At 40.9% G+C, this 27625-nt stretch overlaps 1 protein-coding gene across 2 annotated transcripts; it reads left to right on the forward strand.

Moving 5' to 3' along the window:
* wnt10a (wingless-type MMTV integration site family, member 10a) lies at positions 1-27211 on the forward strand. Of its 2 annotated transcripts, none has more exons than XM_020089669.2 (4): positions 1-660; positions 2587-2852; positions 8969-9342; positions 24610-27211. In XM_020089669.2, the coding sequence occupies exons 1-4, from the start codon at positions 599-601 to the stop codon at positions 25156-25158; spliced, it is 1251 nt and encodes a 416-aa protein (XP_019945228.1). In that variant the 5' UTR covers positions 1-598; the 3' UTR covers positions 25159-27211. The 2 variants fall into 2 exon arrangements, with proteins under 2 accessions (XP_019945228.1, XP_069389390.1); XM_069533289.1 differs by having other exon boundaries at positions 2592-2852.
* The last annotated feature ends 414 nt before the right edge of the window (positions 27212-27625 follow it).

Here is a 27625-nt window from a genome sequence, read left to right on the forward strand (position 1 = left end):
GCAAAGTGTTTCTTATCTGAGAGGATCTCTATCCTGCTCTAACGAGCCACTTGACCTCCCTCGGCGCTCTCCTACTCCCGGAGTGACGCAAAAAAAAAGTGGGCTGGCGCAGCGCTAAGTGCAGCAGTTTAGAGGACTGTCAGGGCGCACCGAACAATCACTAGTCAGGCAGACTTCATTTAGCAGCGCCTATCCTGGATCCTCCGTCCGTCTCTCTCTCTCTTTCCCTCGGATGTAAAAACCAATGCAAAGTCCTCGTGTGGCGGAGATACCGGGATGTGTACGGATGTGTGTGTGAGAAAGACGAGACTGCACTTTCCCCCAAAACACTTCACAGCAGCCTCCTCCATTCAGTAAGCTGAGAGGTGGATGAAACTTTTCTTGAATGAGTATCCCGCCTCTGGCTGGCACATCTGGACGCACGGCACACGGAGCTGTCAAGTCCAGCGCCAACTTTAAGCCGGACCAGACCTGAGTCCCCTCCTCTTTTACTTTGTCCTCTTCTAAACTCTGAAGCGGAATATTGGACTTTAAGCTATTGCTTTTTTGTATTTTTTAAACTTTTTTTGGTTTGTTTTTAATAATTGAGAGGCACAGAATGGAACAGCCAGTCCTCAGAATAACGTGCGTCCTGGTGGTTATCTGTCTCCTGGATAAAAGGTGAGTTGGAATAAATAAGGGACGTTTGAGTCAAAGCTGATACACAATTGTATATGTTATTCCACATTTTCTCACTCTATGTTCTTCTTTTCGTTTGATTTTGATCAGCCTATAGGTATCAATAATAAACTGGAGAAATAATTTTAAGCATCATAAGAGTTTCTTTTCTGTCATGTGATTAATAGTTAAATGAGTCACACTTATTCCACATATGATATTAACTTTTACACCCAAAGAAAACAATTAAAAAGTAATTAAAAAAAATGAATCATCAGCCTGTTTTCTTTTATTATTCACTCCCAATCATCTGCTCTCTCATTCCCAAACAATGTTGCCAGTTAACAATCTATATTTGGAGACAGTTGTTGAAACAGGTCTACTCTCAAAGCAGGAAACACAACAGGTAGGGACAGAAGCCCGAACTGGAATCACACGGTTCAAAACGCTTTGCTGACAAGAAAGTAGGACACCAACCATGCAACTGAGCGTTTGATGCCACAGCAAGCTGTATCTTTGATTTTCTGTCTCATGTCCAAAGCTGGATTCTTGCAGGAGGTGATTTGTGAGTGTTTGAGTCTGTTTCTCTAATGGGGACACTTGCAGAATAGAAATTTGCAGAAGATAGACACATTGACAAAACTGGGTAGAAGTTGCTTTATGCAACTATTTCTTGCAGCTGTGTGTGCATTTTGTGTGTGTTTTACTGTACACGCCTCTTTACACCTGGGTATTTGCATATGGGTGTGCAGGGTGTGCATACAGATGTGTGTTTGCCCACAGCCGCATGCACGCTCCACGCCTGCATATGAGTCTGTGTTTCTCAGTCACACAACCACTGGGGCACGCAACCTGTGTTTTACTGTGTAATGATAATGAAAAAGAAAAGCTGTGCACCTCTCAGCTCTCAAGCCATCATCAGAGCAGCCTGTGTTTTCCTTGTTACTGCTGTTACTCTTTCTCTGTGAAGAAGAAAAGGGGCTTTGACTGCTGCCTGCTGAATTACTGTTTTTCACATGATTGATCTGCAGCAGAGGCAGGAGACAGCTGAGGAAAGACACACACACACACCGTACAGCTGCAAAGTTCTTTAGGAGAGTTTGTGAGGCGGATAATTTGCTGTATGTAAAACTGTTACTAGAATACAGAGTAACTTTAGATTAAAAATTCTTGTATCCAATTCCAACTGTCTAATTGTGCTTTGTAACTCTTATCATGCTCAGTTAAGCTATTATCAAAGTTATGGCCAGGAGACAAAACTGAATTACAATCAAAATCAGATTTAATTTGATTTATTGCCAAGTAAGTTTACACTTGCAAGGAATTTGCTGTTTGTGCCAAAGTATAAATATAACAATAAAAAATAGGGAATGTATGTAATATCAACACTGGAAAAAGACGTGTTTGAACGCTTGTACACTATGACTGTTGGCCATGGAATTAGCACTAAATGCAAACATTCATGATTCATCTTATATGTTTGAATCCACATTTTATTGTGCCTTTATAACTTCAGACAACCTAAAATAAAACAACTCTCCTGTAAAATCAGCCTCAGGACTTAAGAGCCATTGTTTTTTTTATCCACTGTTATTTTGGCAACAGTTTTACATGATCATAAAGTGAATCTGTCTCAAAAACAAAGAACAACAAATAGTGCATTTCCCCTTCCGTCAGCATCTGGAGATGGTTTTACAAGTGTTAACCCACACCACGTGTATTGTTGAGGTTTTACAGCAATCAACTGCACTGGGGATCATCAAGTCAGGGCGCCTGTCTGGTACTGTGGGAACTGAGTGTTGCTGTGACGCCCATGGAGCGTTAGTTACTTCTAACTAGACTCCTGTTAGCAGCAAAAGGGGACTGAACAGAGATAAAGAAAGTTGAATCTTTGTCTTGTCAATAACCAGACCTGTGTGCTCCATGCAGGGTAGACTCCAATGAAATCCTGGGCCTGAAGCTCCCCAACATTGACCCAATCCTGAATGCCAACACGGTGTGTCTGACACTCCCGGGGTTGACGCGGCGCCAGTTGGACGTGTGCATGCGCAACCCAGACGTGACAGCTTCAGCGATCCAGGGAATCCAGATCGCCATCCACGAGTGCCAGCACCAGTTCAGAGGGCACCGCTGGAACTGCTCCAGTCTGGAAACTCGGAACAAAATACCCTACGACAGCATAGTCTTTAAAAGAGGTCAGCTACATGGTCACCATACAAAACACAGCACATAATACACTCATGTGTCGTTTCAGTTCAATGCATATTTTGTTTGGTGGGCATTTTACATCCAGGTCATAAAAATCTGTGTATACGAAAATCTGGGAAGCTAAATTTCCAAGTTCTTAAAGTTAGAAATAAATAATTACAGAAAATGTATTTGTCCAAGAGGTCATGATATGAGGTGTCTCCATAGGCTACCTGCTGAAAAAAACTATTAAGATCAAATGTTTGGTCTTCAAATAGGCTGTGGTTTTTAGTCTCAAACATACTTTAAAAGAACACCCGGAAAGGATAGGCTTTGAAAGATTAGCCTCTACAAAGATACACGTCCTAAACAAAGGATATTGATATTATACTGTAATTCTTTAAACATGGCTTTAAAAAGAGATTATTTTACCCCATACTGACAACTCTTCAATGCTGCCTCACAACAATAAGCTCCTGCAAATTGTTAGATTATCTGTAGTGACCAGCAGGCTGGTGTGTACTGTCTTACCACCCCACTGTGTCTCCTCAATAACCTGTACAAAGGAGCAGGTAACTTCAAAAGCAGTTAGTCACCTCCAGATTACCAAACCCTCCCGCAGATCGGTTTTCTCTGCGGCTTTGTAGTGCTCGGAGCTTTGCAAGTCAGCCACAAAGGATGAAAGAGGATCTTTAAAGATGGGAAGCCTTCGGATGGACTCGTCCCAGGTTATTGACTGGAAAAAGGCATCAATTTCTTAGTGGCCTGAGCACCTGTGTCGATGAACGTCGCACTGTGGAGGTTGTAGTTTGAATCTGGAGTTGAGTTGCACAATGAAGAGGCAGATGTTATTTAAAACTAAATATTTTAAGACTTCTAAAGACATTTTTTTAAACATTATTTTGAGAAATTACACTTGAGATTTGTATCACATGCAGTGCGCTGCTTGAGATTATCACTCAGCTGCATTTAAATTAGCTCAGTCATTGCTTTGACAGCAAACTGTCAGTACACGTTTTCAATATTTGCTTTAAAAAGTGTACTTACAGTTTTTCAAAAAGTAAAAGTCTTGATGAAGTAGATCGTTTAATCTTATAAAATACTAACTCATTAAATTCATCAGCTTTGTCCTGGAGGGGTGTTGCCATAAATTTATCTTCTTCTTAATCTGCGTGCGGTGTAATAATGAAACTTTAGTTTTATCTCCCTCATCAAGGATTTTTTTTGTATCCTCTTACCACCACAGAGCCTTTATCAAAGAAGTAAAGAAAAAACTCTAAACAATGCAATGAGCTTACACACCTCTGGATGTACTTTCACTCCTCACTGACTCATTGAGAGGCTGTTTGTCATTATTAGCAGAGGCAGTTGCTAGTTGTCTGGCATCCCTGGTTTGCCTCGGGTGCAGAAACTCCAAACCACTGACATAAACAACCTCTTTAAATCGGATGATTCATCTGTTACATGTTGATACATTCCGCTCCACAGAAGCTGAAAAATGGATGCGAGTAAACATGCTGCAGCCATTACGGCGTGCAGCTACTGGCAGCGCTTTAATTGAGACGGATTTACAGTTGTGGATTAGGCGGAATTGTGGTGATCAGCGCAAGTTTTGGGCGCAACTGCCCATAGAGAAAATAAACAGTCCAGTCACACACAGAGTATGAATACCAAAGCTGGTGTTTCTGATTGACAAATCACATGCTATCACAAAATGTATCTGGGTTTTAAAAAGCCAGCGGTGTTGTGTCTACACCTGAATATTTCTAAGGAAACTGAGGGGGGTTTCAAGTGCTTCACGTTTCAGTGTTTGTTTTGGTGTCAAATGTTTCTACATCAGATGCTGCCTGGATCCTCTCTGGCGCTGCCATGGATCTCTCAGCTGATGGTCTGTAATAAAATTTATGGGCCTCTGTTCGTTCGCGTTTAGCTTGCATAAAAAACTAGGCTAAAGAGGACGTCAGGCGAGACATGGATAGACAGAAATAGGAGAATCTCCCTCTCCTTCTGTGTCTGTGTCTGTTTCCTCCCTCGCCGGGCTGCTCCTAATGCTTTTACTTCCCTTGCCAGTGCAAGTGCTTGTGAATTTGCTCTCAGCACTTTCCCAACTCTCGAGGCAAAAGCAGAAACCTGTTTAGTCGGTTTCTGTAACACAAAGTGACAGTTTCCTTTGAATCTTTAATTCATTTTGCCACTTCCTCTGCCATCAGTTCAGCCGGGCGTGGCACAGCCGGTGAATTATTTGTTAGATTGATTTGTTCCCAGTCTTCCGGGGGCCTGAGTCGGTGAGCCCGGCTCGGAGCGGGGCTGGAGCTAAAACAGGCTTTCTAAGTATGAGGATGTGCCTAAGTGCCATCCCTCTCTCTTCCCCCTCCTTGTATAAGTCAAGTTGGTAGGGGGGAAGAGGGGCAGAGTGGGCGTGAGTGAGTCAAATTATATATGTAGTCGGTGCAATCTCAGAGATTGTGTATGTGCATTTTTTTCTTGTATCAAACCAAACATATAATCAGATGTTGAACATTCAAGCTGCAATAATAACTCTTTTTTATATAATGACACTGTATCAAATTGTTGCTTCTATGTCAAAGAGTTAACAGATTTATCTCAGGACTTTACAGTTTACCTCAACTCTAGTATTTTAATGTAGCCTAGCTGTCTCACTGCTTTTTAAATGCAGCATGAACCTATTTTCAACAAATAAACCTCTGATTTGATGATTTGTCAGGTTTCCACAAACAGGGCTCAATATAAATGTTGCTTCTGGATTTAAGGGATGTATTAGTAGAAATTGAATATAATACTTAAATTGTGCTTTTATTGGCAGATAATAAACTAAATTAATAGCTGATGTGTTTTTTGCTATCTCAGACTAAATGTCATTTAAAACTACATTAGCACGTCCTCTTCCATCTTTCTAAAGTATCACCGAATGGACAAACCAAAGAGTGGCGTTCGCGGCAGATTCTCCAACACACTTTGAAGGGAGGGGTGAGAGGAGGGGTATTGAGTTGATTGCAATCTGCAACCTCACAAGTAGATGCCACTAAAAACACTGCACACTGGTCCTTTAAAAGTTGAAAGAATGTCAATGATCATAATTGGCTTATGACTGTTTCAGGGCAGGTTGAAACTTACAGTATAATTTTCCTTTCTGACTGAGAGTCAGCCATCTGATCTGCTTACTTCTGTTTTCATACTGCACAGATTATTAATGTTCAATTTAAGACAAGAAAGTCATTTGTAGAAAGATTCCTTCCTACTTAAAGTTTTCCTTCCTTGCTGGACAAGTCAATTTGAATGTGGAGTTGCTGTAGTTCTGCCTCAAAGTGCAGAAGTTTTGCACCACTAATGCAGCTTTCTTTTGAGAAAGTTCAAGCCGAGCATGGCAGTGATCACTAAGAAAGTGACAACATGTGTTGTAAATACTAAACTTTGGTTTCTGGCCATCATATTGTAGGACAATGGTGTTTTTCGATATGATGGGGTGATGCAAGCTTTATATTCAAAGAGACACGTACAAACTCTGGTGAATATGAGTTGCTTTGGGGAACTACAGACAGTTGGTCTGTGGGTAATTGTCTGTTGCACATAGTGATTCTGCAGCCTCAGTTTGTCCAGTGTCACAAAAGCAAAACAATTCCAATACCAATGCAAATGTGTGAAATGTTACATCATATCTCACAAAAAACAGACTAGCATCATGTTTACTTGAATATATAAATAATGAAGTGACATCAAACATTGCTAAAAAAAAAAAGGGTCAGTTCCAGTTATTGGCTTTTTATTTGACTCCAGCAGCCAGCCTGAATCATTTCCCCTTCAAGCCTCGTGCTATAAACCCGTAAGTGGTTTCTTTTCATGTCTTCTTTATAAGTTTCCAGTATAATCTTCAGTGTTTTCTACACCAGTAAGTGACGGGCCAGTGGGGCTTCTTTTATAGAACCTGAGGGTGCCTTGCTCGCAGGCAGTAAACTGATATCCAACAACAAACACTGCAGAGGCTACGAGAGCAAATGCTGGTGTTCATCCTTCGATATTCAAAATCCACAGTTCAACATTGATTTTTTTAAATCGTAGAAATTTGTGGATAGGGTGCATGTGTCAGTGTTTTTATATTCTGTGTGTCAGAGGAGAACTGCAACGTTAGTCTTCTGAATTACAGATCGGTTGTGGTGGAGTTGCTCATTACTTGTGCCGCATGTAAGTAAGACTTTCTCCAGCAAGAAAGAGATGTGTTTAGCTGTAAAGGCAACAGTCATCCCGCATCATATAGAGTTATTACACACACACAGTCATTTAACCACCTCCTGCAGTCTAAGCCAGTCTGAAGTGATTATAAGGCAAAAGCTTGAGTGCAGTGTAATTCAGTCTGTCTAAGCTAAACACATGCATGTAAAATACAGTAAAGTACGGGTCCGTTGGTCATTGCAAGGTATGATATGACAAAACAGACAAAAGGATAGAACTCATTCATTTGATTCCAAGTCTCTGCCAGTCATCCAGGACCCTGTAAAACAGATGAGGTGAGTTTGAGAGAGGGAGGCATACAAAGCCTGAACTGCATTCTATGTGGTTTAAGGCCTATGATGGTTAATGCAGTGCAGAGTTTCACACCTAAAGGTCTTGTATAGAAGCAGTGGCACAGACAGAAGGAGACAGGGTTGAGTTTAGTAAGAGAAATTGAACCCCTGTGATGAGGATTTATTCATTTTCAGCTGGTGCACAGATATGATGCAGTTTTAGAACACCTCATTGGTACTGTCTCAGATGATTCACTTGGTTTTATGACATTGGGCATATGCACTGTAGATATCAGGGGTGCCGTCTGTGGACCTAGATTCACGATGAATCTGAAGCCCCTTTTCCACTGGATAAAAGTCCCACTAACACCCACTGACATTAAGTGTTTGTAATGAATGGATGCAATCGGTTTTAACTCTCAGGTCAAATGACTCTGTAGTTGACACAGGTTTTTATCGGCTCTGGCCCCAACCGGCAGTGATGGAAACCTGATACCTGGCACACGCTAATTTCTTCATGTTGGCAGTCTAGACACTGACGCTGCAGCTTTTCCTGCGCAACATTTGAATGTGCATTGAACTTCTGGGCGTTGGCACGTAAATAGCCAATCACATTTGTGTACTTTTAGATTTTTACATTGCAGGAACATCGTGCATTTATGATTTCACGACCATGCATTATCTTCTGCCTTCTGCAGTTCACAGCAATTATTATGATACAGCATATAACATCTGACTTCTGTTGCACATTGCAGATCTGATGTTAGCACATGTATGCTTGGCTAACGTGGTGCTTGTTCCGTGAATGTAACTGTAACCCTGACCATCTCTCCAAACCCCGTTCAAAAGTCTGGCAGTTAAATAAAGCATTGTTTAATAGTCTATATATGAAAGAATGAATGAATTGACAAATAAGAACAGTCAAATCTGATTAGACTGACAAACTTTTTCGGGTACAGCCCTAGTATGTATCAACTGAAACATGCAAAGTTGCAACAGAAAAATTAACAGATTCCTTCATCTCGCACGCTTAGTTGCTGTTAAACTGAGTTTTATGGATGGGAAAGTCACTTCACATCTTAAAGTTATTCAGCACATTTTACAACTCAACTTTAATGAGGAAAATTAAATAGTTCTGTTGCTCTTCGGATTCTATTTGGGTTTAATATAGAAGAATCTACCACAGCTGAAAAACATGCAAACAGCACCACAGTCCGAGTCCTCTACAGAAATCTCCCTTCATCCTCCTTTTACCTGGTAATCTTAACATTTCACCTGACAGGTACATGACACACACACACTGGTATGTCCTGCCTGCAGGTTATCGCAAATGTTTTAACATTTTTGCACTCTGGACACTTCCACATCGGCTACTTAAAAGAAACAAGGCACATTCCCAAATACTGACACAGCCCTCATGTCCATCAGTCAATCCTCATATGTCAATTTGGACGTAGCTGTGAAGCCCTGTGTCACTTTAGAGACAGTAACTTCAGCCATCAATGTCGTGGAAGATGGAAAAAGTCGAGTTATGACTGTTTTTGAAATAAAAATATCTCAGTGTTTAACTCTAACACGACTATCGTCTCCGCCCTCACCTACAGGTTTTAGAGAAAGCGCCTTTGCGTACGCCATCGCAGCAGCAGGCGTGGTGCACGCTGTGGCCAACGCCTGCTCCATGGGCAAGCTGAAGGCATGCGGCTGCGATGAGAAGCGCCGCGGGGACGAGGAGGCCTTTCGCATCAAACTACACCGCTTGCAGCTGGAGGCCATCCACCGTGGGAAGGGTATGGTACACGGCGTCATGGAACACTTCCCCGCCGACCTGCCGGGACCCCAGGACTCCTGGGAGTGGGGCGGCTGCAGCCCTGATGTGGAATTCGGGGAGAAGTTCTCGCGTGACTTTCTGGATGCTCGTGAGACCAACAAAGACATCCATGCCCGAATGAGGCTGCACAATAATAGAGTTGGGAGACAGGTGAGTGTGAAGTTTGCATTTGAATGTTTTCCTTGGGATTCTTTCTTCAGGGCCCAGTGTCTACACTGGTATGTTCGGCCTGCAGGTTATCTAACAGCTGCGCGGATACATGCTCGGTTAATATTTAATATTATGCTTAATATTACACATCCAGTGGATTTTACTCAAAAGATGGAACCCCATGTTTTGCAAAAAACAGGGAGCTTGGGTGAAGATGTCTGAATGAAGAATTAGCATCTCCATCTACATTGTAACTTGAAGTCCCTTCCAAGTACTTCGTGACTAGCTTCTACTTTGAAACAAGTAATTTGCTCATTCAGATGCTGGGGAAGCAACTGTGGCATTGTCCAATCAAGAGTAATCATCGATGTTAATAGTAAGTTTCTCTAGCATCACAAGCAAGCATTACTTTGATCTGCATTCATGAAGAAATGTCCGTGCCTCAGTGAGCAGTACAGTTTATAGTGAGAGGGATGGATCCTGTAATCCTCTAGCTCAAATGATTATTACGCATTTAGTAATTTATTAGTATAACCAGTGAGTGAGAGAAAGAAAGTCGAACCACTTTGAGAACCATTAGCATTATCCTGTGAAAATATCCTGTGTTATAACTTCTGAACAGCTGGTGTTTGGGCTCCAGGTCTCTGTCGCTTCAGTTTCGATTTTTTAAATGGAAAACTATCAAAAAGACTGAAATGTTTTCCATTCATCACATACAGAATGTCGAGACAATGACCGTGACAGTGTTTTCTTTGCTCCTCCTCATTTGTGCACAAACATAAATCCACCATGCAAAATATAGTTTTAATGAAGTGCACCAGAGGCATAACACCCAACATGTTTGTAATATAACACACATATAACACACTTGAATTCCTCGTACCAACAAGTGCAGTTATTGCTTACATTTTAAATTGTCTAACTAAGTTGACTCTTTCCCTGTATGTTACTACAGACATATGGAAAGGATATATATAAGAGAAAACATATTATTTCACATCATTATGGGTTTGATGCTCACATAAGTACATCTACTTTATTCAATTCAATTTAATCTCATTTATATTGAACCCAATCGTAAAACTATCAAAGCTTCTCGAGGCACTTTAAAAAACAAGTGTTACAAACATTGGCAAGCACTTGGTGTCAGTCGAGAGGAAACACTCTTTTAACAGATAGAAACGTTCATCATGTAAGTAGTAGTAGTTGTCACAGAGAAACAAGAGAAACAACACATGCACATATGTGTGTATATGTTCCTACACACCTTCCAGTGAAACCAGAGAATGGAGGCAAAAGAGGTAGACAGAGAACACACGGATAAGATGCAGGTTTGAGGTGAACACTAATAGACTTAATCAAACAACAGTTATTAACAGTTTTGTCAGAGCAGCCAAATTCCATATTGTTAACTGTTGCCCTGAAGTCTCTGTCTCCTTGGGTTATTTGATTTCCTAAAACTATTGGTGATGCTGGATAACCAGTATCATGATGCTGGTTCACCTGTCTATGGCACCCTACAACAAACATGCCTGAAAACACTTATCACGTGACCTCTCATGTACACTGGTCCTGCACGTACCACACCATGGAAAGTGTCACAGACTTCTCGAATAACTCTCGTATCCTACAAAATTTAAACAGTTGTATCATTGTAAAATACAGACTTTATCTGCACCGCAGCAAAGACTACAGGGTCTTATCCGTGTTGCGTTCTACATTGGTAGCCGAGGCTGATACTGGTTGTTTTCCTCTGGAAGGGGGTCATGTGGTAGGTGCCTGATGAATCTGCTATGGCTACGTTGTGACTGAGAGGACCCAATCAGCAAGCAGTTATAAAGTGTGCATCACTGTTTCAAGAGATCTTTTTTACTGACCATCCAGACTGTTTTTTATCGGCTCTGAAGCTCTGGAGTACTGTGGACGCCAGGTGTGTCGAGCAGTTGATGTGTTTTTCAAACAAAAACATAGTCGCATGGATGCAGCCTGAGATCCCGAGGTCTGAGCGAGGATTTCGCTTCTGCCTCTGAAAGAGCTGCACTCATAGAGGCCTTGACCGGGTGTGTAGAGGGGAAATAAATGGGAGACACAGAACAGAGAGACCAGATAACACACACACACACAGACTAAGGGGGAGTTGAGGTTACTGTACAGTTCAGTTTACAGTCTCCCAGTGCACAGATAGGTATTTGTATCGGTGAAGGTGGCCACTGGGGGACTTTCCAGTCTGATTCTTCTCTTATGTCTAAGTGTTGCCTCGGGGATTACTTTAATACACACAGTATGTCTGGAGTAACTTTATACCTTCCACTTCATTCATATTTCACAGTGTGATGTTAAAATGTTATGGGTGAGTGTGTGAGTGATATTTTGAAAATATTAATTTTGGAAACTGAAAGGAAGCTTTGGCACAGTGGATGTGGGGGCTTAAATGTTGTTTTTTAATTATTATCAGATTAATTTGGTTGGTGTCGGCATGTCTTCTTTCAGACACCATAAAAAATCACCCTCCCCTTCCACTACCTTTGTCATTCATTAACGATGACAGAAGAAACAACTATAGGATATTAGCTGTATAGAGAAATAAAGTTCAGCACGATAATTAGCAGCAATCTCTTGATTCTGTATTTTCCCTATGTAAAACATATTCATTCAACATAGTCCTGTGCTCATCCCAGATTGTATTCACTGTATATGTTGTGTTAATCTGTTATTATCTAGCACATTGAATATAATTTCCTTGTGTCTTCAGGGAAAATCTTTTAGAGTGTCCATTCTTCAGAAGTACACTGTCAAATAAGTATTTCCTTGACAGATGAGGAAGTTGTCACTTTAGACGAACATTGTTTTGTTAAGATGCGCTGGCTGTGTTGGGTCAATTAGTGTCAGATGAGCCAGGATGTCAAACAGGGTGACGGCACACAGCAGCTTCAGAGAGCTACAGTATCATTGCACAACTATTATAATAAAACATATAGAGAATTGTATTTTACACGAAGGATGTTTATGTTACTAATGCCAGGCTAAAATACTCAATACTTAAATTTGACTATATTTTATAAACATTAGATATTTGTTTCTGTGTAGTCTAAACCTATTTTCACTCAAATATTTCCAATAGTATTTTGCCTCGGGCAAAGCAACAGAAAGATGCCAATGACGGTGATAAGCCTTGACAATTTCCAGCTCTGTGGTGGAACAAAGGAGAAGCGACCGCAACTTTCTCATTGTTCTTCGTTTCCTCCTGAGTAATTGGGGCCTGTATCTCTCCATCAGTTTACTTCTGGTTTGCTTGATTATGCAGACAAAACACAAATGCGGAGTGCGTCAGATGAGCTCAACAGCAGCAGGCCTCCCTGCAGGAGCTGCACTGGTAGAACTGGTCACATTAATCCCAATCACTGATGTGGACGTGAGGAGTAAACTTTGGGTTGGAGCTGATATGACATCAGCAGTGATTAGTTCACGAGCCAAGGAAAATGAATAATTTGTCTCTTTTAGTGTGGATGGAGTTGGTATGATTATGAAACTTGATCACATACAGGATCACAGTGGGGCTTCATGTATGTTGTCTTTACTCTGTCAAAATCCTGAGGCCGCCTGCTCCCCAATAATTACAAATACACTCTAACATTCATAACATCCCAAATGTGATCCGGGTTTTTCTTCTCCCTGTCAGTGTGCCTATTTGCCAAAGTATATACAGTTGTAATGCCACTGGATCGGATCAGAAATCCCTCATCCTGTGAGTAAGTGTGGGTTGGAAAGTCTAAGGCTAATTAATGGATTTTATATATAAAAATATTTGTAAGGAACTATAAATAGCTGTTAAAATGATGGTCATATATCATTCACTGTTTGTTGACTGACACAATGACACAGATACCAGTCATTTAGTCTGATATATAAATGACATTATTATACAGTAGGCATAACGTTTATAATATGACACAGGACATCTTATTAAATCATTTCAGAAGTCAGTTACCAATGTGACTCTTGGAACAAAAACAAAAAATCAGTATGCAAGGAGGTCAACCTTCAGAGACAGACACAAATCAAAGTTAATTAATATTGATATTAATTAAGTTTATACATTATAAACAAGCTTATGAAACCAAGCCAGCTACAGTTTTTTTGGCAGGTGAAGTGCCCCAGAGAAAATCTTTCAAAATCCGAACATGTAATCACGCCCTTCAGACTTTAAGAGGTACAGCAGTCACTCTAAGAAAACAAACTATAACTGGCACCACTCAGCTTCATTTTAATTTACAGTTTGATCTTTTGCAGAATGATATTTAGAAAGGCTAAATATTGGCTCTCAGATTCCTCACAATAAATTTTGCCTTCACTGTGCCAGACGGCCTGTTTCCAGCCAAGCGAGCAGAGGCATCCATCAAACAACAGAAAGAAACTTTGACTCCGAGTCATCAACATCAAAGAGCCGATACCTTGTTCTTGGCAGAGTTGGTGGTTATAACCATCAGAGGCTAAACGACACCCAGTGATCCTGACCTTTACCTCTTGCATTTTGACTCAAGCCTGATGACCCCTGATGACCCTGGTAGGGTTCAAAGCTTCAGTCTTTGGCCTGCTTGCTTATCTGATACTGGTTATATGTCTCTTTTACAATGGAGGAAAAAACCTCTTCAAACACTCAGCGCTAATGGTGAGAGAGGTCCAATCCCCCGTGCTATTTTTAAATGACTAAATGAGCTTAATGGATATGCTTCATGGGGTTTAGGGCCATGAAATCAGGGGGCTGTGAGAGTGTCTCAGGGACATCTCACCACACGTTCGAGATCATCAGCTCGAACGAGTGTAACGTACAGAGCGATAGAGAAGAGATAGATGGAGAGAGAAAGAGAAGAGAGAGTGGCAAAGGAGGACAGAGAAAAAGGAGGAAGAGACCGAAAGCAAATTCACTATGAGTCATTGTAGAGTTGCTGTAAGATACCACGCACCTTGATGACTTCAAATAGTATAGACAGCCACAACAAAGCTCCTTTTCGACCACGCAACACACACACACACACACACACACACACACACACACAGCCCCCAGAATCAAACAGAAACACACAGGTGGTGACAGGTGGTGGCCTCCAAATAATGCTGGCCCTTCCCGTGTCTCTTCTCCCCCAAACCTCCCACCACCTCACTCCTCCCCTCCAACCCCCTGCCTCCCCCACCCCCTTTTTTTCAGCGAAGTAGTCTTTAGGCTAGAGGAATGTGGTGGGTTTTTTTTTTTTTTTCGCGGGGCGTGCATGTCGCCTCATGCCCACCCCAGGGTTCTCACGACGTCCCGTCTTGTTTTTAGCCCTAATTAGTGGCTGCTGGCAGTTTGGAAACAGATGTTTAAAACCCTGCAAAAGATTTTAGACTTCAAACGCCACGGCGGAAAGTAGAAAGAGATTCGCCCTTCCTTCCCTCGCTCCCCCTCGCCTGCTCAGGCCTCCACCGACTCCTCTCTCCAGCGGGGCTGATTACAGAAATAATACTGTATTCTGAGGAGCCACAAGACGTTTACGATGAGGGGAGGTTTATTTACACATGGTGTCAGCAGCATCATCAGCATATGTGAAGCTCAGGTTTAGAAACTGCTTGTTTACACACAAAAGAAGATATTAATTTGAGTGAAGAGAAAAAATCATTTTTAGGCATTGTCATTGTGGGAAAGATATGTTTGTAAAAAAAAAAAAAAAATACCTGAGGACACAAATTTGTTTTAATGTGGTTTATTTTGATTCAACTTGATAATTCCATAAGTCAAGTAATCCAGTATCTGCATTCGTTTTTCTGTGAGGATGCAAAATGCCGCTTTCAACGTGTTGTTGCAGTGAACCCAAGCGCACTACTGTGCAGCAGTTAATAAAGCACAGTTTTAAAGGCTTGACTTCATGTTTAAAGTGTCTGCTCATCACATGGAGATACTCAACCAAGGCAGTAAATTTCTCAGCCAAGTTTTTTTCTTCTTTTTTCTTCTGAGCGTTTTTCTCAATCATTTAGAGAGCACACCTCAAAGAAAATGCTTTGGCACGCTTGCTTGTGTTCTTGTTGCACAGCTCCAAGCCATGCAAGCCACGCTGAGGTTCTGTTCAATCCTGTCTGTTTATTAGGCAAGTGGTGACAGTGCTGGCTGTGCAACAGTCTGCACTCGTGTTACTGGCAAGCGTCCTCTAGTAATTACAATTTACCATCAGGGCCTAACTTCAGGGGAGTAAGAAGAGATGGTGTGGCACGTATCAGGAAGGAAACTATACATTTCAACTCAACTGTTTAATAGACCTACGAGTAATCATCTGAACATCTGCCTCGACTCTATTCAAATAATGTTCAAGGGTTTTGTTCATGATGGCACTTGACTCTGGATTATCATAGAATGTGGAACTTGTCCAGCAGGAAATCTGCTATGATCCGAGAGAGCAGTTTTGGCTTTAAAGATACAACAAAACCACAAAGAGAGCGTCTTTGTCATTCACAACATTATGTGTATTGCAGGGCAACTGAAAACTGACTCAAAGTGAATCCTTCAGACATGACTGGATTGCTGAAAATATGGGAACAGATTTATTGAAGGTGCTGCGGTATAGTGGGCTGCATAGGACAGTTGGTCACACTTCATTTACCTGCATTGTTAAATAAGGTGGAGGACCAAGAAAACATAAAATTATGGTGCAACAACACAACATGGAAATGGAAATTCTGCTTTTGGTGACAAACATCTTTCTCGCCCTACAACAACAGTGAGATAATGATCAAGTGCGGTATTACCTGATGGCAGCTAGTTGTTCCTAATCACATTTGTGAAAGTGGTCAAGTCAAATGCTAGGTGACCTCAAAGTGGGGTCCAGAGATCCCTAAGGGTCTTTGAGGTAACACACCGAGATAGTGTCTAAAACCAAAATTATTGTCAAACAGGGTCTGTGGTCTAGTTTGTGTCTGTAAGGGTTTCTTCAAGTGCAAAAGTTTGAGGGCCCCTGCACTTTGGCAATGGATCAGCTTCACTGAGACCTTACATACATTTAGTGCAGGTTCCCTTGGTACCTAAGGCACATACAAACTGAATGTGTTGACCTATCTGAGGCTAATTAAGTTAAAATGTCACATATTCTCTTTTGATTGATCTGAAAACTACTTTCTCTTGACAAAAGATGGATTCACTTGTGTCTGATATCAGCCTCTACTGCAGCAGCTGATAAATCACATCTGCCACTCACACATGATGTTTTCAAACAGTTAAGGCGACCTATACTCTGCTCGTTAGGGCACAAAATGGCTCTACCAGACCACTGAACATACTTTAAAAGTTTTTTGTTAAACCTTACTGGATTTGAGTGCCACCCCCCTCTCCAAAATGGCAATAGTGGGACCCCTGCAGATCCTTTTATGTCTAATTTAACCCTTAAGTGGTGATAAACTGCTCTGGAGATCCCATTTACGTTCATTCATTGACTCAGAACCCACACGAAAAGCAAAGTGTGTTTGATCAAAAAATAGCAACATATTAGTGCAGGGTTAGTGCAGCGTTCCTCAGAGGCCGGTTTATATCATCAGTGGTGCGCGCAGCATTCCTGAGTCCTGACAGTACAGAGGCTGGGCATTTGATGTGACCCACCACACGCAGTACACGCACCAACATGTGCTCACATACACGTGCATGTGCACACACACACACTCTCATGCCTCCTCTATCTTGACAACTCTCTTTCTTTTTTACTCACACACAATCTCGCAAACGTACACTGAGGCAAATGTTTCACAGTAAAAGCAGCAGGTGGAAGTGCTTATGCTGGTAATAACATTTTATTACAGTCTCTAAATGAGAGCTGTGGACATTAACAGTGAGTAAATACTGCACACATGCACACTCACATTCTTATTCTTCTTGCTGTATACCCCAGATATGCATTTACTCAGTAATTACATGTCATTGTCTTTGCATGTGCGCGTGTGTATTTGTCTGTGTACGCGTAATTGTTCTTTTGAAGCGAGGCGTTTGATTTGTTTAAAGTGATGTCTGGGCTTAATGTGCGGCTGTGGGATTTGTTTGTGTGCTTTGATATCGCCCTGGCTTTCTGCTTGGCTTTAAAGGCCCTTTAGCAGATTGTCTTTGAACTGACAAACACGAGGCAGCTCGCAGTCGAGCCGGTCGTTCTTCAGCGAGAAGGGTCGACTGTGGGACACACAGACACCAGATTAGGATTTTCCCAAAAGAGGTGATGACACAGGGATTGGCTGAAGATTAAATTCAATTAACCAAACAAATCCGACAATAAGGCACAAGTTGTGGTGCAATAAGGCTGGAAATCAAGTTGCTCAACTCCTGTGCCTCTGGAGAGCATGTAACATATTTACTCCCATCTCATACTGCAAAACATTAATGTGGATTACTCTGAGACCAATAGGAAAGTATTTTACATTAACTAACAAACTATTACGCCTCCTCATCTTGCGTGTGATTAACCAAGGGTGGGATCAAACATTTCACAGCAAGGAGAACAATGAAATACACTTTTTTATGTGCTGTGGGATTCCTTATAAAACGTCTCGCAAGCACATACAGGCAAACACATCAATCCCTCACTGGCTGTTTCTTCTCTCCCTTTTGTGCTGTTGTTTATGTCATGCCACAGGACTTTCCCTCTCCAAAAAAAGAAATGCTGTAAGTCATCATCGACTCCTTCATTACCACAAACTCAGAACTGACTCAGCCAAATTACAATATTTGGTCAGGATGACAGAATTAAGTGTCACATCAGGCTAACTGGTAACTTCAGTCCTGCGTCACAGCTTTCATTGTGACGTAGCTGCACCAACCACTTGCATGCAACAAATAAAAACCACCTCATTAAGTTTGTATGTTTTAGAACAAATCACTTTAGTAACTGAGTATTGCTAAATGGATTAAACGTGCAAAAACTCAGATGGACATCATTTACATTTAAAAAGATGGAATGAAACATTTGTTTTAATCACTAAAATAACAACCTGTCAAGCAGTGGCTTCATAATGAGATGTACAAAACACAAACAACAACCTCCACCAAGGCCCAACATTCCCCTTATGAAACCACATTTAAATTCACTAGATCCAGATTTATATTTGGGCCTGCACCAAGTGCAAGTATCGGTCCCCTATGATGATTTTTCTCATCAATATCCATGAATTACCTATAACCTATCTCGAATTTTTATTAAAAGGAATCGAAAAGGCCATCCTTCCACCAAGTTTTCTGGTTATCCATTTGTGTAATCCTGCAAACTGACAGACAGACGCAGACAAAAACATAACCTCCTTGGCAGAGGCAATAAAGATTAGGATCATAAGTGTGAATACAGTTGTTCTTGTTGTCAAATACACACAACTGCAACCTTCCTGGTTTAACTGCCTGGTGGACTCGCATGTCATCACCCTCAGTAGCTCTCATCTCGTTTCCTGTATTATGATTCTGTCTTCTCTTCATTAAAATAAAAGAACACCAATAATAAAACTCTCACACCTTTATCTAGTAATACACACTGATCCAGGCTCTGATCTTAAGTTTACTTCAAACCTCCTCCCAATTGCACAGTAGTCTGCTCTGCTCCATCCAACATGTTGTATTTTCCCCCCAGTGTGCTGTATTTTGTAGCCTGCAGTCCTAATCTGCCACCAACATGTCCTATTTGATCTCTGTCTGGGGTTGGTTTATGGACGCCTCTGTCTCACTCATTAAAACTCACCAGATGTTTTACTCTAACTGTGGTCCACCAATTGACTTTGAAGCATTTACATCACAGTTGTGTACATGCAGCGTGCGCCATGGAGTCATAACTCATGGAATTGTCAATATTAGCAGGTTTCCATCTTTATATCCAGTTACCAATGTTTGCAAAAAATACTTACTGCTTAACACAGTGACCTGTTTTACTCTTCCCCCAACTGAATCTCCAAATAACACCGCAGCTCAGAGAAAGTGAGTTGCAAGGTGTTCTTTTCATGCTTTTTATAGCTTTTGGCTCATTTCTAGAACCAGGAACCATGTGTATATTTCCCTCTTTTACATTGTCACAACAATCTCAGATGGTGGCAGGTTAGATAGCAATGCTGATTGCGATCTTAATGGCTTATAGCAGCAGGACATGATGACTGAAGGAGAACAAGCTAGACGTACATGGGATTTGTGATAACCCGCACACAGCTTTTGTAGTATCAAGAGGAGGAGAGGCAGCAAAGAGATAATCCAAAGATCATCTCCTCCTGTCATCCTCTTTTCCTCTATCCTTTCCTCTCCCCACCACACCTTTTTTGCCATACAACCCCCATCAGCTCTGAACCCTGCTCCGCCTCCACCAGCCCTCCACGTCCTTGAGGCTACATCTCAACATCTACAAGAGGGCAACAATAAATCACATGCGTCAGTTTACTTCCTTTTTTTCCACAGACGTCAAGTCAGATATCTTAAAATCACAAAGACAGACACACTGTATTATTCTGTCTTTTCTCTCTCTCTCTCTCTCTTACCACACACACACACACACCATAGCCTTAGGTACTGATGAGAAGGAGCAGGAAGAAAGCTTTCATGTGATTATTTATCCAGCCTGAGTTTGGAAACATACCATTGAAAGGTCATCTGGAGGTGTCATATCCTTATAGATGAATAAAGACTAATCTAAGACAACAAATAAAATAGTACCTGAAATAACAGTTAAAAGTAATTGTAAAAAGAAAAGAAAAAAGACAAATAAAAGTAACAGATGAAAACAGTTATGTTAAAAAACATTTAGCCCCAACAGGGTTCTTACAGCACAGACCCTGTCACCCTGTAAGAAGACACTTTCAGATTAAACAATAGAATGTCAGTGCTGTTATTAGAGCTGTTTCTGATTTGAGTTCATTCAACTGCAGGAAATAATTGGACAGCATGTTTAATTAAGGCAAGACATAATAGATAATGAATCAGAGGTAGTAGGATATTGTATATTTCACATAACAATTGAAATCATGTCTGTGGGACCCCACAAAAGGGAGGAGCACGAGGGGAAGAGGTGTGTTCAAGAATAACAGAGAAGGATCTGCTGGACAGATATGTGATGAACCAATTCAGAGCTACAGTAGTGCCAATGACACTTCAGACAGATCATTATTACACCGTGGCCCAGAGTGTGAAAGGCTGAGCTGAGGTCAAAGTTATAAAATGAGGCCTGCATTAGCGGCACGGGAACCCTGACCGAGGCAGTCACTGAGCTGCACATGCAAATCAATTACAATTTGGTGGAATGGAAATTTTTACTCCCTCATATCAGTCCATATCGGTCGGGCTTGAACTTGTACAAAATGTTCTTAACTTGCTCCTTTGTCAGGTGGATCAGCCCTTCACATATCAAACTGACAGACCACTTCGAATACAGCAAGAGCAGACAGCTTCCCTATTTCCTATTACCTGTTAAGGGTCTGGATAATACCTGTTTGCCTTTCAACTACACGTCAAATGAAAATTGCACCTACACACACAAACTACACTTCACTTGGAGTTGAGTACTTTTGTTTAAGTTTAAGAACCTTGCCACCGAGTGTGATTGTGCCCAGTCAGTGCAGTTGGTGTGCAGCATGCCTCGTGTGTCTGAAAGATAATTTCACCCTAAAAAAGAACAGAGATGTTATTTCTGTGATGTTGAATTGGCAGATGTGTTAAATGTTAATTGAAGCGCCATTCTAATGCTAACTACTGTGCCATGTCAGCGGTTAACCCGGTTGACTAATGTTGAGCAACAACAAGTTGTAAACCTAATTGTCTGTGTCTGACAGAATAAGTTAAACGTCTAGGATGCAGCATTATCATTTTATAGTGACACATAAACTTGTGGCAAAGGTTTCCTTTACACAAGCCCCATACCCAATTATAAAGCATCCTGGACTTGTACAGCTAGTATGCACTTCACATATAAAGTGCCAAATATTCTTGCATAGACAGAAATTAAATTAGTAGAAGCAATGCCTTTTTTTTTTTAATTCCTGTCTAGCAACTATTAATTCTACCTTTCCTTAAAATCATTGCTACATCATAGCTACGTAAACTAAGGCTAGCTTTATGAGTTTGTTGAGTTCTAATCTCTGGATAGATTTTCCAGCTGAAGTTTGCAGGGGGTTTTGAAATACACACTTGATGAAACTACATAAGTATTACTGAGTTTGATAAGGGAAAATGTAAGCTTAGACTGCAATAAACTTACAGTAATTTTGTTTTTGCACTTTAAGTTTTATATATGCAAAAACTAAGACTCCATCCTCCAAACTATTTAAAGGTCAAACTTGTACTCCAGCCCTATACACATTGCTGGCATGTGGATGGAGAAATCCAAACCTATGCCTATCTGCAGTTGCCAAACTGAGACTGGACAACTGATGTTTGGAGGAGGGATTTAGCAAATGTTGAATTAAATTATGGTGCTTTCTGAACATTAGGTACTGAAGCCAGATGTGCTGTACTACTGGAGAGCTATAGTTTTGTGGGAGTTTGCAGAAAACATGTTAAAGTTTGAAACATGCTGCATTTATTTTTATTTTATTATCTTTAGGCTACAACAATACATCTGTCATAAAAATAACACTTTCTAGCTGTTTTTGTTGTTCTACTCTCCTTTGAAACCTTTATCCTGTTGTGAAAGTACCGTCACACAGTAGCAATGTGGATGCAATTATGACTCTAGGGTCAGTTTGTCTCCTTAAGGTTTAGGTTAGAGCATTTTATGATTACAGACTCTGCTGTGTGTTTAAGGCCAGTGCGTTTGTGATTCTGGGGTTGCCTCTGCCTTTATGTAAAACTGAGCCGAACGCTGCAATCTGAACCCAGTGCAAGCGCTGTTTGAGCTATTATCGTGTTGTTTACTATAAAGTCTTACTGCCTCTGTAGTAGCTATCTCCTCACCACTGATCACAGTTTCTTTAAAACTTTCTTTTCAACACGCAATTACAGAGGAACCATGTTTTTCTTTTTCTAAAGTGCATACTTTTTATTCACTTTCTGTTACCCTTACACACATTATGAACAAAACATGCTGTGATGACTAAAACAATACGTTGCTTTCTTTTACACAATTATTACAACATACCATCTAAATGATTTAAATCTGCAGCAAGAGTTTCTAACATTTAATTTTTCATGAGTGCCCATAAACATATGTCAAAACATAAATGTATATACAGTACGTACAAATACCTTATACACGTGTCTACATCAGTAAGAGCAATATTTACATAAGCACATTTACACAGACTTTAAGTCTTAGTAAAGCAGGATTTCTTTTTGCAGCTCTACATGCATCATAATCTTCCAGCACTACATGTTCTGCAACAGTAACCTGATTTTTTTTCTTTTTTTTTTAAATTTAACTGTAATGTTTTGTTTCCTGTAAACTATCATTGATCCTTGTTAGCTTTGGCTCTGTGGCAAATAGGAGGGTTTTTCTTTTCTTTTGCTGTACTCTTCACTTGTTCATTCCAAACAGATGAGTCAAGTGGTTCCATTTATCACACCTTCGTTGTCTCGTGCACCTCTCCGCTGATTCATTCCCCTAGTTAAAGGAAACGATAGTCACCCTGACAGGTGGAGTCGAACAAGGAAACAGCAGAAGATTTTTGACATTAATCCAAATTGAAAGTGCTGCAGTTTAATGACAAACCTGATTAATCTCTTGTTGATTTTCATGTTTACAAATCTATGCAGCCACATACCATGAAAAAAACTAAACTAAAAAATAACTACTTAAATTGTTCATACCTGTATGCCTGTGTCTCATCTACCTAACAATTATAGAAATCCCTGCCAATCTGTATGTGGCTGGCATATCTCAATATAATCTTATTGGCTCCACACTTGGCAAATCTATTGTTTAGGGCCCAAGGAAGTACTGTGTTAAATTTGGTGCAATCTGGACACGGGATACATTCAATATTAATAAACTTTGAATAAGCAGGTGAACAGCTCTTTGTGCAGCAGAGGTGGTGCAGCTTTCTAGTTCTGAGGACTGAGTCCTGCTGTCAGCATCACCACAGGCCAAACCAACAGCTCAGTGCAAACAGGCAGGTTTAGAAGTGGCATTAAACTAGTTTTGAATTTGAATTAGTGCGTGGGTCAAATTTTGTGTGTCCATGGATATAACCATCATTGTCACTAGCGTGGAATGTTTTTAACTGTGCATGTGTGCTGCATGTGTATGTGCGTGTATGTGAGTTTGTGTGTGTGTATGTGTTGATAGGGGCTGCAGCAGCGGCATCAGCATCTGTCAGTGATCTGGGTGGCCTTAGGTTCCTGTAGGTAATTTAATCTTAACGTTTAGAATGGGTGATGACTGATAAACAGACACAAACACATGTACATGTGTACACACATGCATTGCCTTGAGGAACATTACAGGACAGGATTTACGCGATGTGGGATGTACCAGTGTTTATGTGTGCGCGTGTGTGTGCCACTGACAGAGGGTGGGGAGGTCCTGCAATGCTGGTCGTGCTCTGGCAGGATACTTTGTGTCTGTGCTTGTTTATGCATCCAAATGTACCATAAAAAAATATTTTACAAATGCCCTGTATGAGAATTTCTCTGTGCATAGTGTAGTTTTTTTCTTACATCAGGGACCACAGTGAACCTTTAGGTGAACAAGCCCAACTTGTGTAGAAATTACTTCCATTTATTCATTCATGTTGTTTTCTTAAATATAATAAAAATAAAACAGTGTGGCTTTTCCATATCCATGTGGTTCCACTATCCAGCATTGAACCATAATATTTAAAATATGTAAATACTGTAATGCTCCGATGCCTAATGTGCCACTACATGTGGGTCAAGCTCAGGGTCATTCCCTGCTGCCAAAATATGAATAATGACAATCACTTCTGTTTGGGTAATACCTGCATCCATCTGTGTTATTTGATATCAGTGTGTTTGACAAACTGGCTCGGAGTTGGACCACCTGGCTTTTGAAATGTGGGACCAATTTCTTCAGGGCATTGTGTGTCTTTCAGTTCACAGTGGAACAGTCGCTTGCTTAGAAGAACAAGCAAATGAAAAAAAAAAGAAAGCCGGCACTGTATGAAATATGAGATGCACCTTGCAACACACAGTACTTGTATATATTAAACTTCAAATGCAGTGATCAAGAAAGTTATTAATCCTTCTCATTTTCTTCCCTCCCTCCCTCCTTTGACTCCCTCGCCTCTGCTCATTCCCTCGCTTCATCCCACTCTTTCTTTTTTGTCTGTCTCTGTCTCTGATTTTCGCAGGTGGTGCTTGACCACATGAGAAGGAAATGCAAGTGCCACGGCACGTCGGGCAGCTGCCAGCTAAAGACCTGCTGGCAAGTCACCCCGGAGTTCCGTGTGGTGGGCTCAATCCTCAAAGAGCGCTTCCACATCGCCACACTTATCAAAGCGCACAACCGGAACACAGGGCAGCTCGACCACTCCCACCACAACAACCACCACAACCACCATAACCATCACAGCCACCACAACCACCACCACCATCATCAGAACAACCACCATCACCACCACACACATCGGCGGCGGCCGAGCATCAACGAGCTGGTCTACTTTGAGAAGTCGCCGGACTTCTGTGAGCGGGACCTGGGGTCGGACTCGGCCGGCACGCAGGGCCGGATCTGCAACAAGACCAGTCCCGGCATGGACAACTGCGAGAGTCTGTGCTGCGGCAGAGGACACAATATCCTGCAGCAGACGCGGAGCGAACGCTGCAACTGCAAGTTTCACTGGTGTTGCTACGTGGTCTGCGAAGAGTGCAGGATAACAGAGTGGGTCAGTGTCTGTAAATGAAGAAATACACGTCAAAAAGACTACACAAAGAAAACAAAGAAAAAGAGACATTTTAAAACCGAGACTTTTCATTTGAAAGGGGAATATGACTGTAATATTTGTACCCTGTTTTTTTGCGGTGGACTGCTGTTTTCCAGAAGAGCAAAGACAGTGCATGTGAAGCAGTTGAGCCAGCAGAAAGAAAGATGTGCACGTTGGTGTGCACACGCAGGGTATGTGTAAAGCTGCCACATCTCAGAGAGCTTGGACGTTCACTGCCTTCCTCATGAGACAAAGGAACACAATTCTATCAGATGAATATCTGAAAACTCCCGACATGAGATCTGAGCTCTGAAAAAATCAAACTCTTGATGTTGACTGACATTCAGCTGCAGGAGATTCAGGTGGGCAAAGAGGAAGTCGAGCGTAAGCAGTAGATTGCATGCAGAAAGAAAATAATATTGCTTCATAGCACCAGAGATATTTAAGGTGAGCGGCTGATGTCTTCAGCCCATGAAAGTTCAAATACGGGGGAGGGCATCTAAAAGGTTTTCAACTACATCACAACTCAAACAGTAGTCCCTCCATTGTCTATATAATAACTTAGAGCATAAACATACAGCATTTGTTGTCTCCATATACAACATACAGGGACAAACATAGACCTGAACACACAAGGTATCACCATGCACAGGATTTGACATAGCACAACACACTTGGAGCACTTAAGGATTTAGTGCCTTGTTCAAAGGCAGTAACAGTTTCGGTGTTTTATAGCAGATACCATGTTATATAGATGACATCAGGGTTTTTTGTCTGGCTCAGGTATATCAGTCATAAATTTAACCCTGCTAAATATAATGGCATTACACAATAAATACAGCTTGGTGGAAAAGGCAGAAATTAGAGATTCAAGTCCCAGGGCAAACTGGAGTATTAAGTGTGAATGTTGATTCAGCATCCATAAAATCTGAAGTTTGCAATAAAAGAGCAAAACTTTAATAATGATTGATGACCACAGTGGAAAGGAGGACATTGCAGCAATGATGAAAAATTGATCTGGAACTCACCTCCTGGGACTCCTCATATGAGACCCTGACATCTGAAAGAATTTCCTTTCCTATATGGAAGATGTTTTGATAACATTCACTTTCAGTAGACGAAAACAAGCACTATATTCCTATACACTATGAGAATCCATCTAAATATCAACCTATTGTGACCCAATCTCATACATTTGTTTTCAGACCTACCTTAAACACAGACACATTGTCCTGCATTAACATTTATCCAAAATGCACCATGTGTAGTGTGTGTCTGTGTGTGGTGTGTAATGTAAGAGGCCTGTCAGAGTACACCGAGTGCACAGCTGACAATTCATTTAACAAATACAGCTTTCATCTTGAGCACGATCTGAACAGCATTGTAAATAAAACATATTGATGCTGCACAAATATGGTCAATACATTTGTAGTGCCTCAGGAAACTGAGTGCACGTGCTTCAGTTCCTCGCACTGTTAACATCCAAAGTGTTGTGATGCAATGTGCTGTGTGTGACACTGAAAGCTCCCTGTATTATATCTACACTCACCTCCTTCACATTTCTTCAACGTGCACGACGGAGATGTCAACTTCAAGGTATATAAATAAGAATAAGTTGATACGGATGTCTGCCTGTGCACATGTTGAAGATCATATTTGATCTCAAGTAACTTGTATGAGTGAGGTCTCCTTATCAGTGTAATTTATTTCAAGCAGATGTGTTTTAAGTGTTATAAGCAGAGGGATGATGCTTCCAGTGCAACAGAGTATTTTGATTCTGATAAGTAGTTTGCACATACAGAACTGTCCAGGAAAACTCTGGGAAAATATCTATTATATGCATTTTTTTTCATGTCATAAATGTAATGTATGTTTTTATTTTTATGTTTTAATACTGTTATTATCTAAGTTATTTTATTTTTGTGGATAACTTAATATTTGTAAGACAATAAAAGAAAGACCATAATATTGAAAAGGGGCTTTAATGTGATGAATAATAAAATACATGAAACCAGTGGATTTGGTAAGAGAACCGTTTCATGTTTATTTTGTCGTAAATCAGCTTCCATCAGCAGAGTGATGATGATGAATTCCTCAGTCAGTGTGTGATACCATGTATTTATATTAAGGTTACTTCAGGGGTCATTAGTTCATCTCGGAGGCATTATTAATGGTCACAGAACAAACCTAAAACAAGTCATAGTGCGATAAGTGATGATAAGTGTAAACAGACTACAGCATGCAGTGGTTTGTTCTTCTTTGAGAGAAAATACACGGTTCAGTTTGTTTACTACCGTGTCGATATCGGACTCAACAGATTTCTCCATATTTCTCTGGGCTACTGGGTGCCCCCCCGACAGGCAAAATATAGACAAATGGCAAACTAAATTTCCAAAACCTCCAAAGCACCGTTCCCATAATGCTTGAGGGGATGTAAAACAGGTAT

Source organism: Paralichthys olivaceus, chromosome 10 (genome assembly GCF_024713975.1).
Source record: "Paralichthys olivaceus isolate ysfri-2021 chromosome 10, ASM2471397v2, whole genome shotgun sequence".
Lineage (NCBI taxonomy): Eukaryota > Metazoa > Chordata > Actinopteri > Pleuronectiformes > Paralichthyidae > Paralichthys > Paralichthys olivaceus.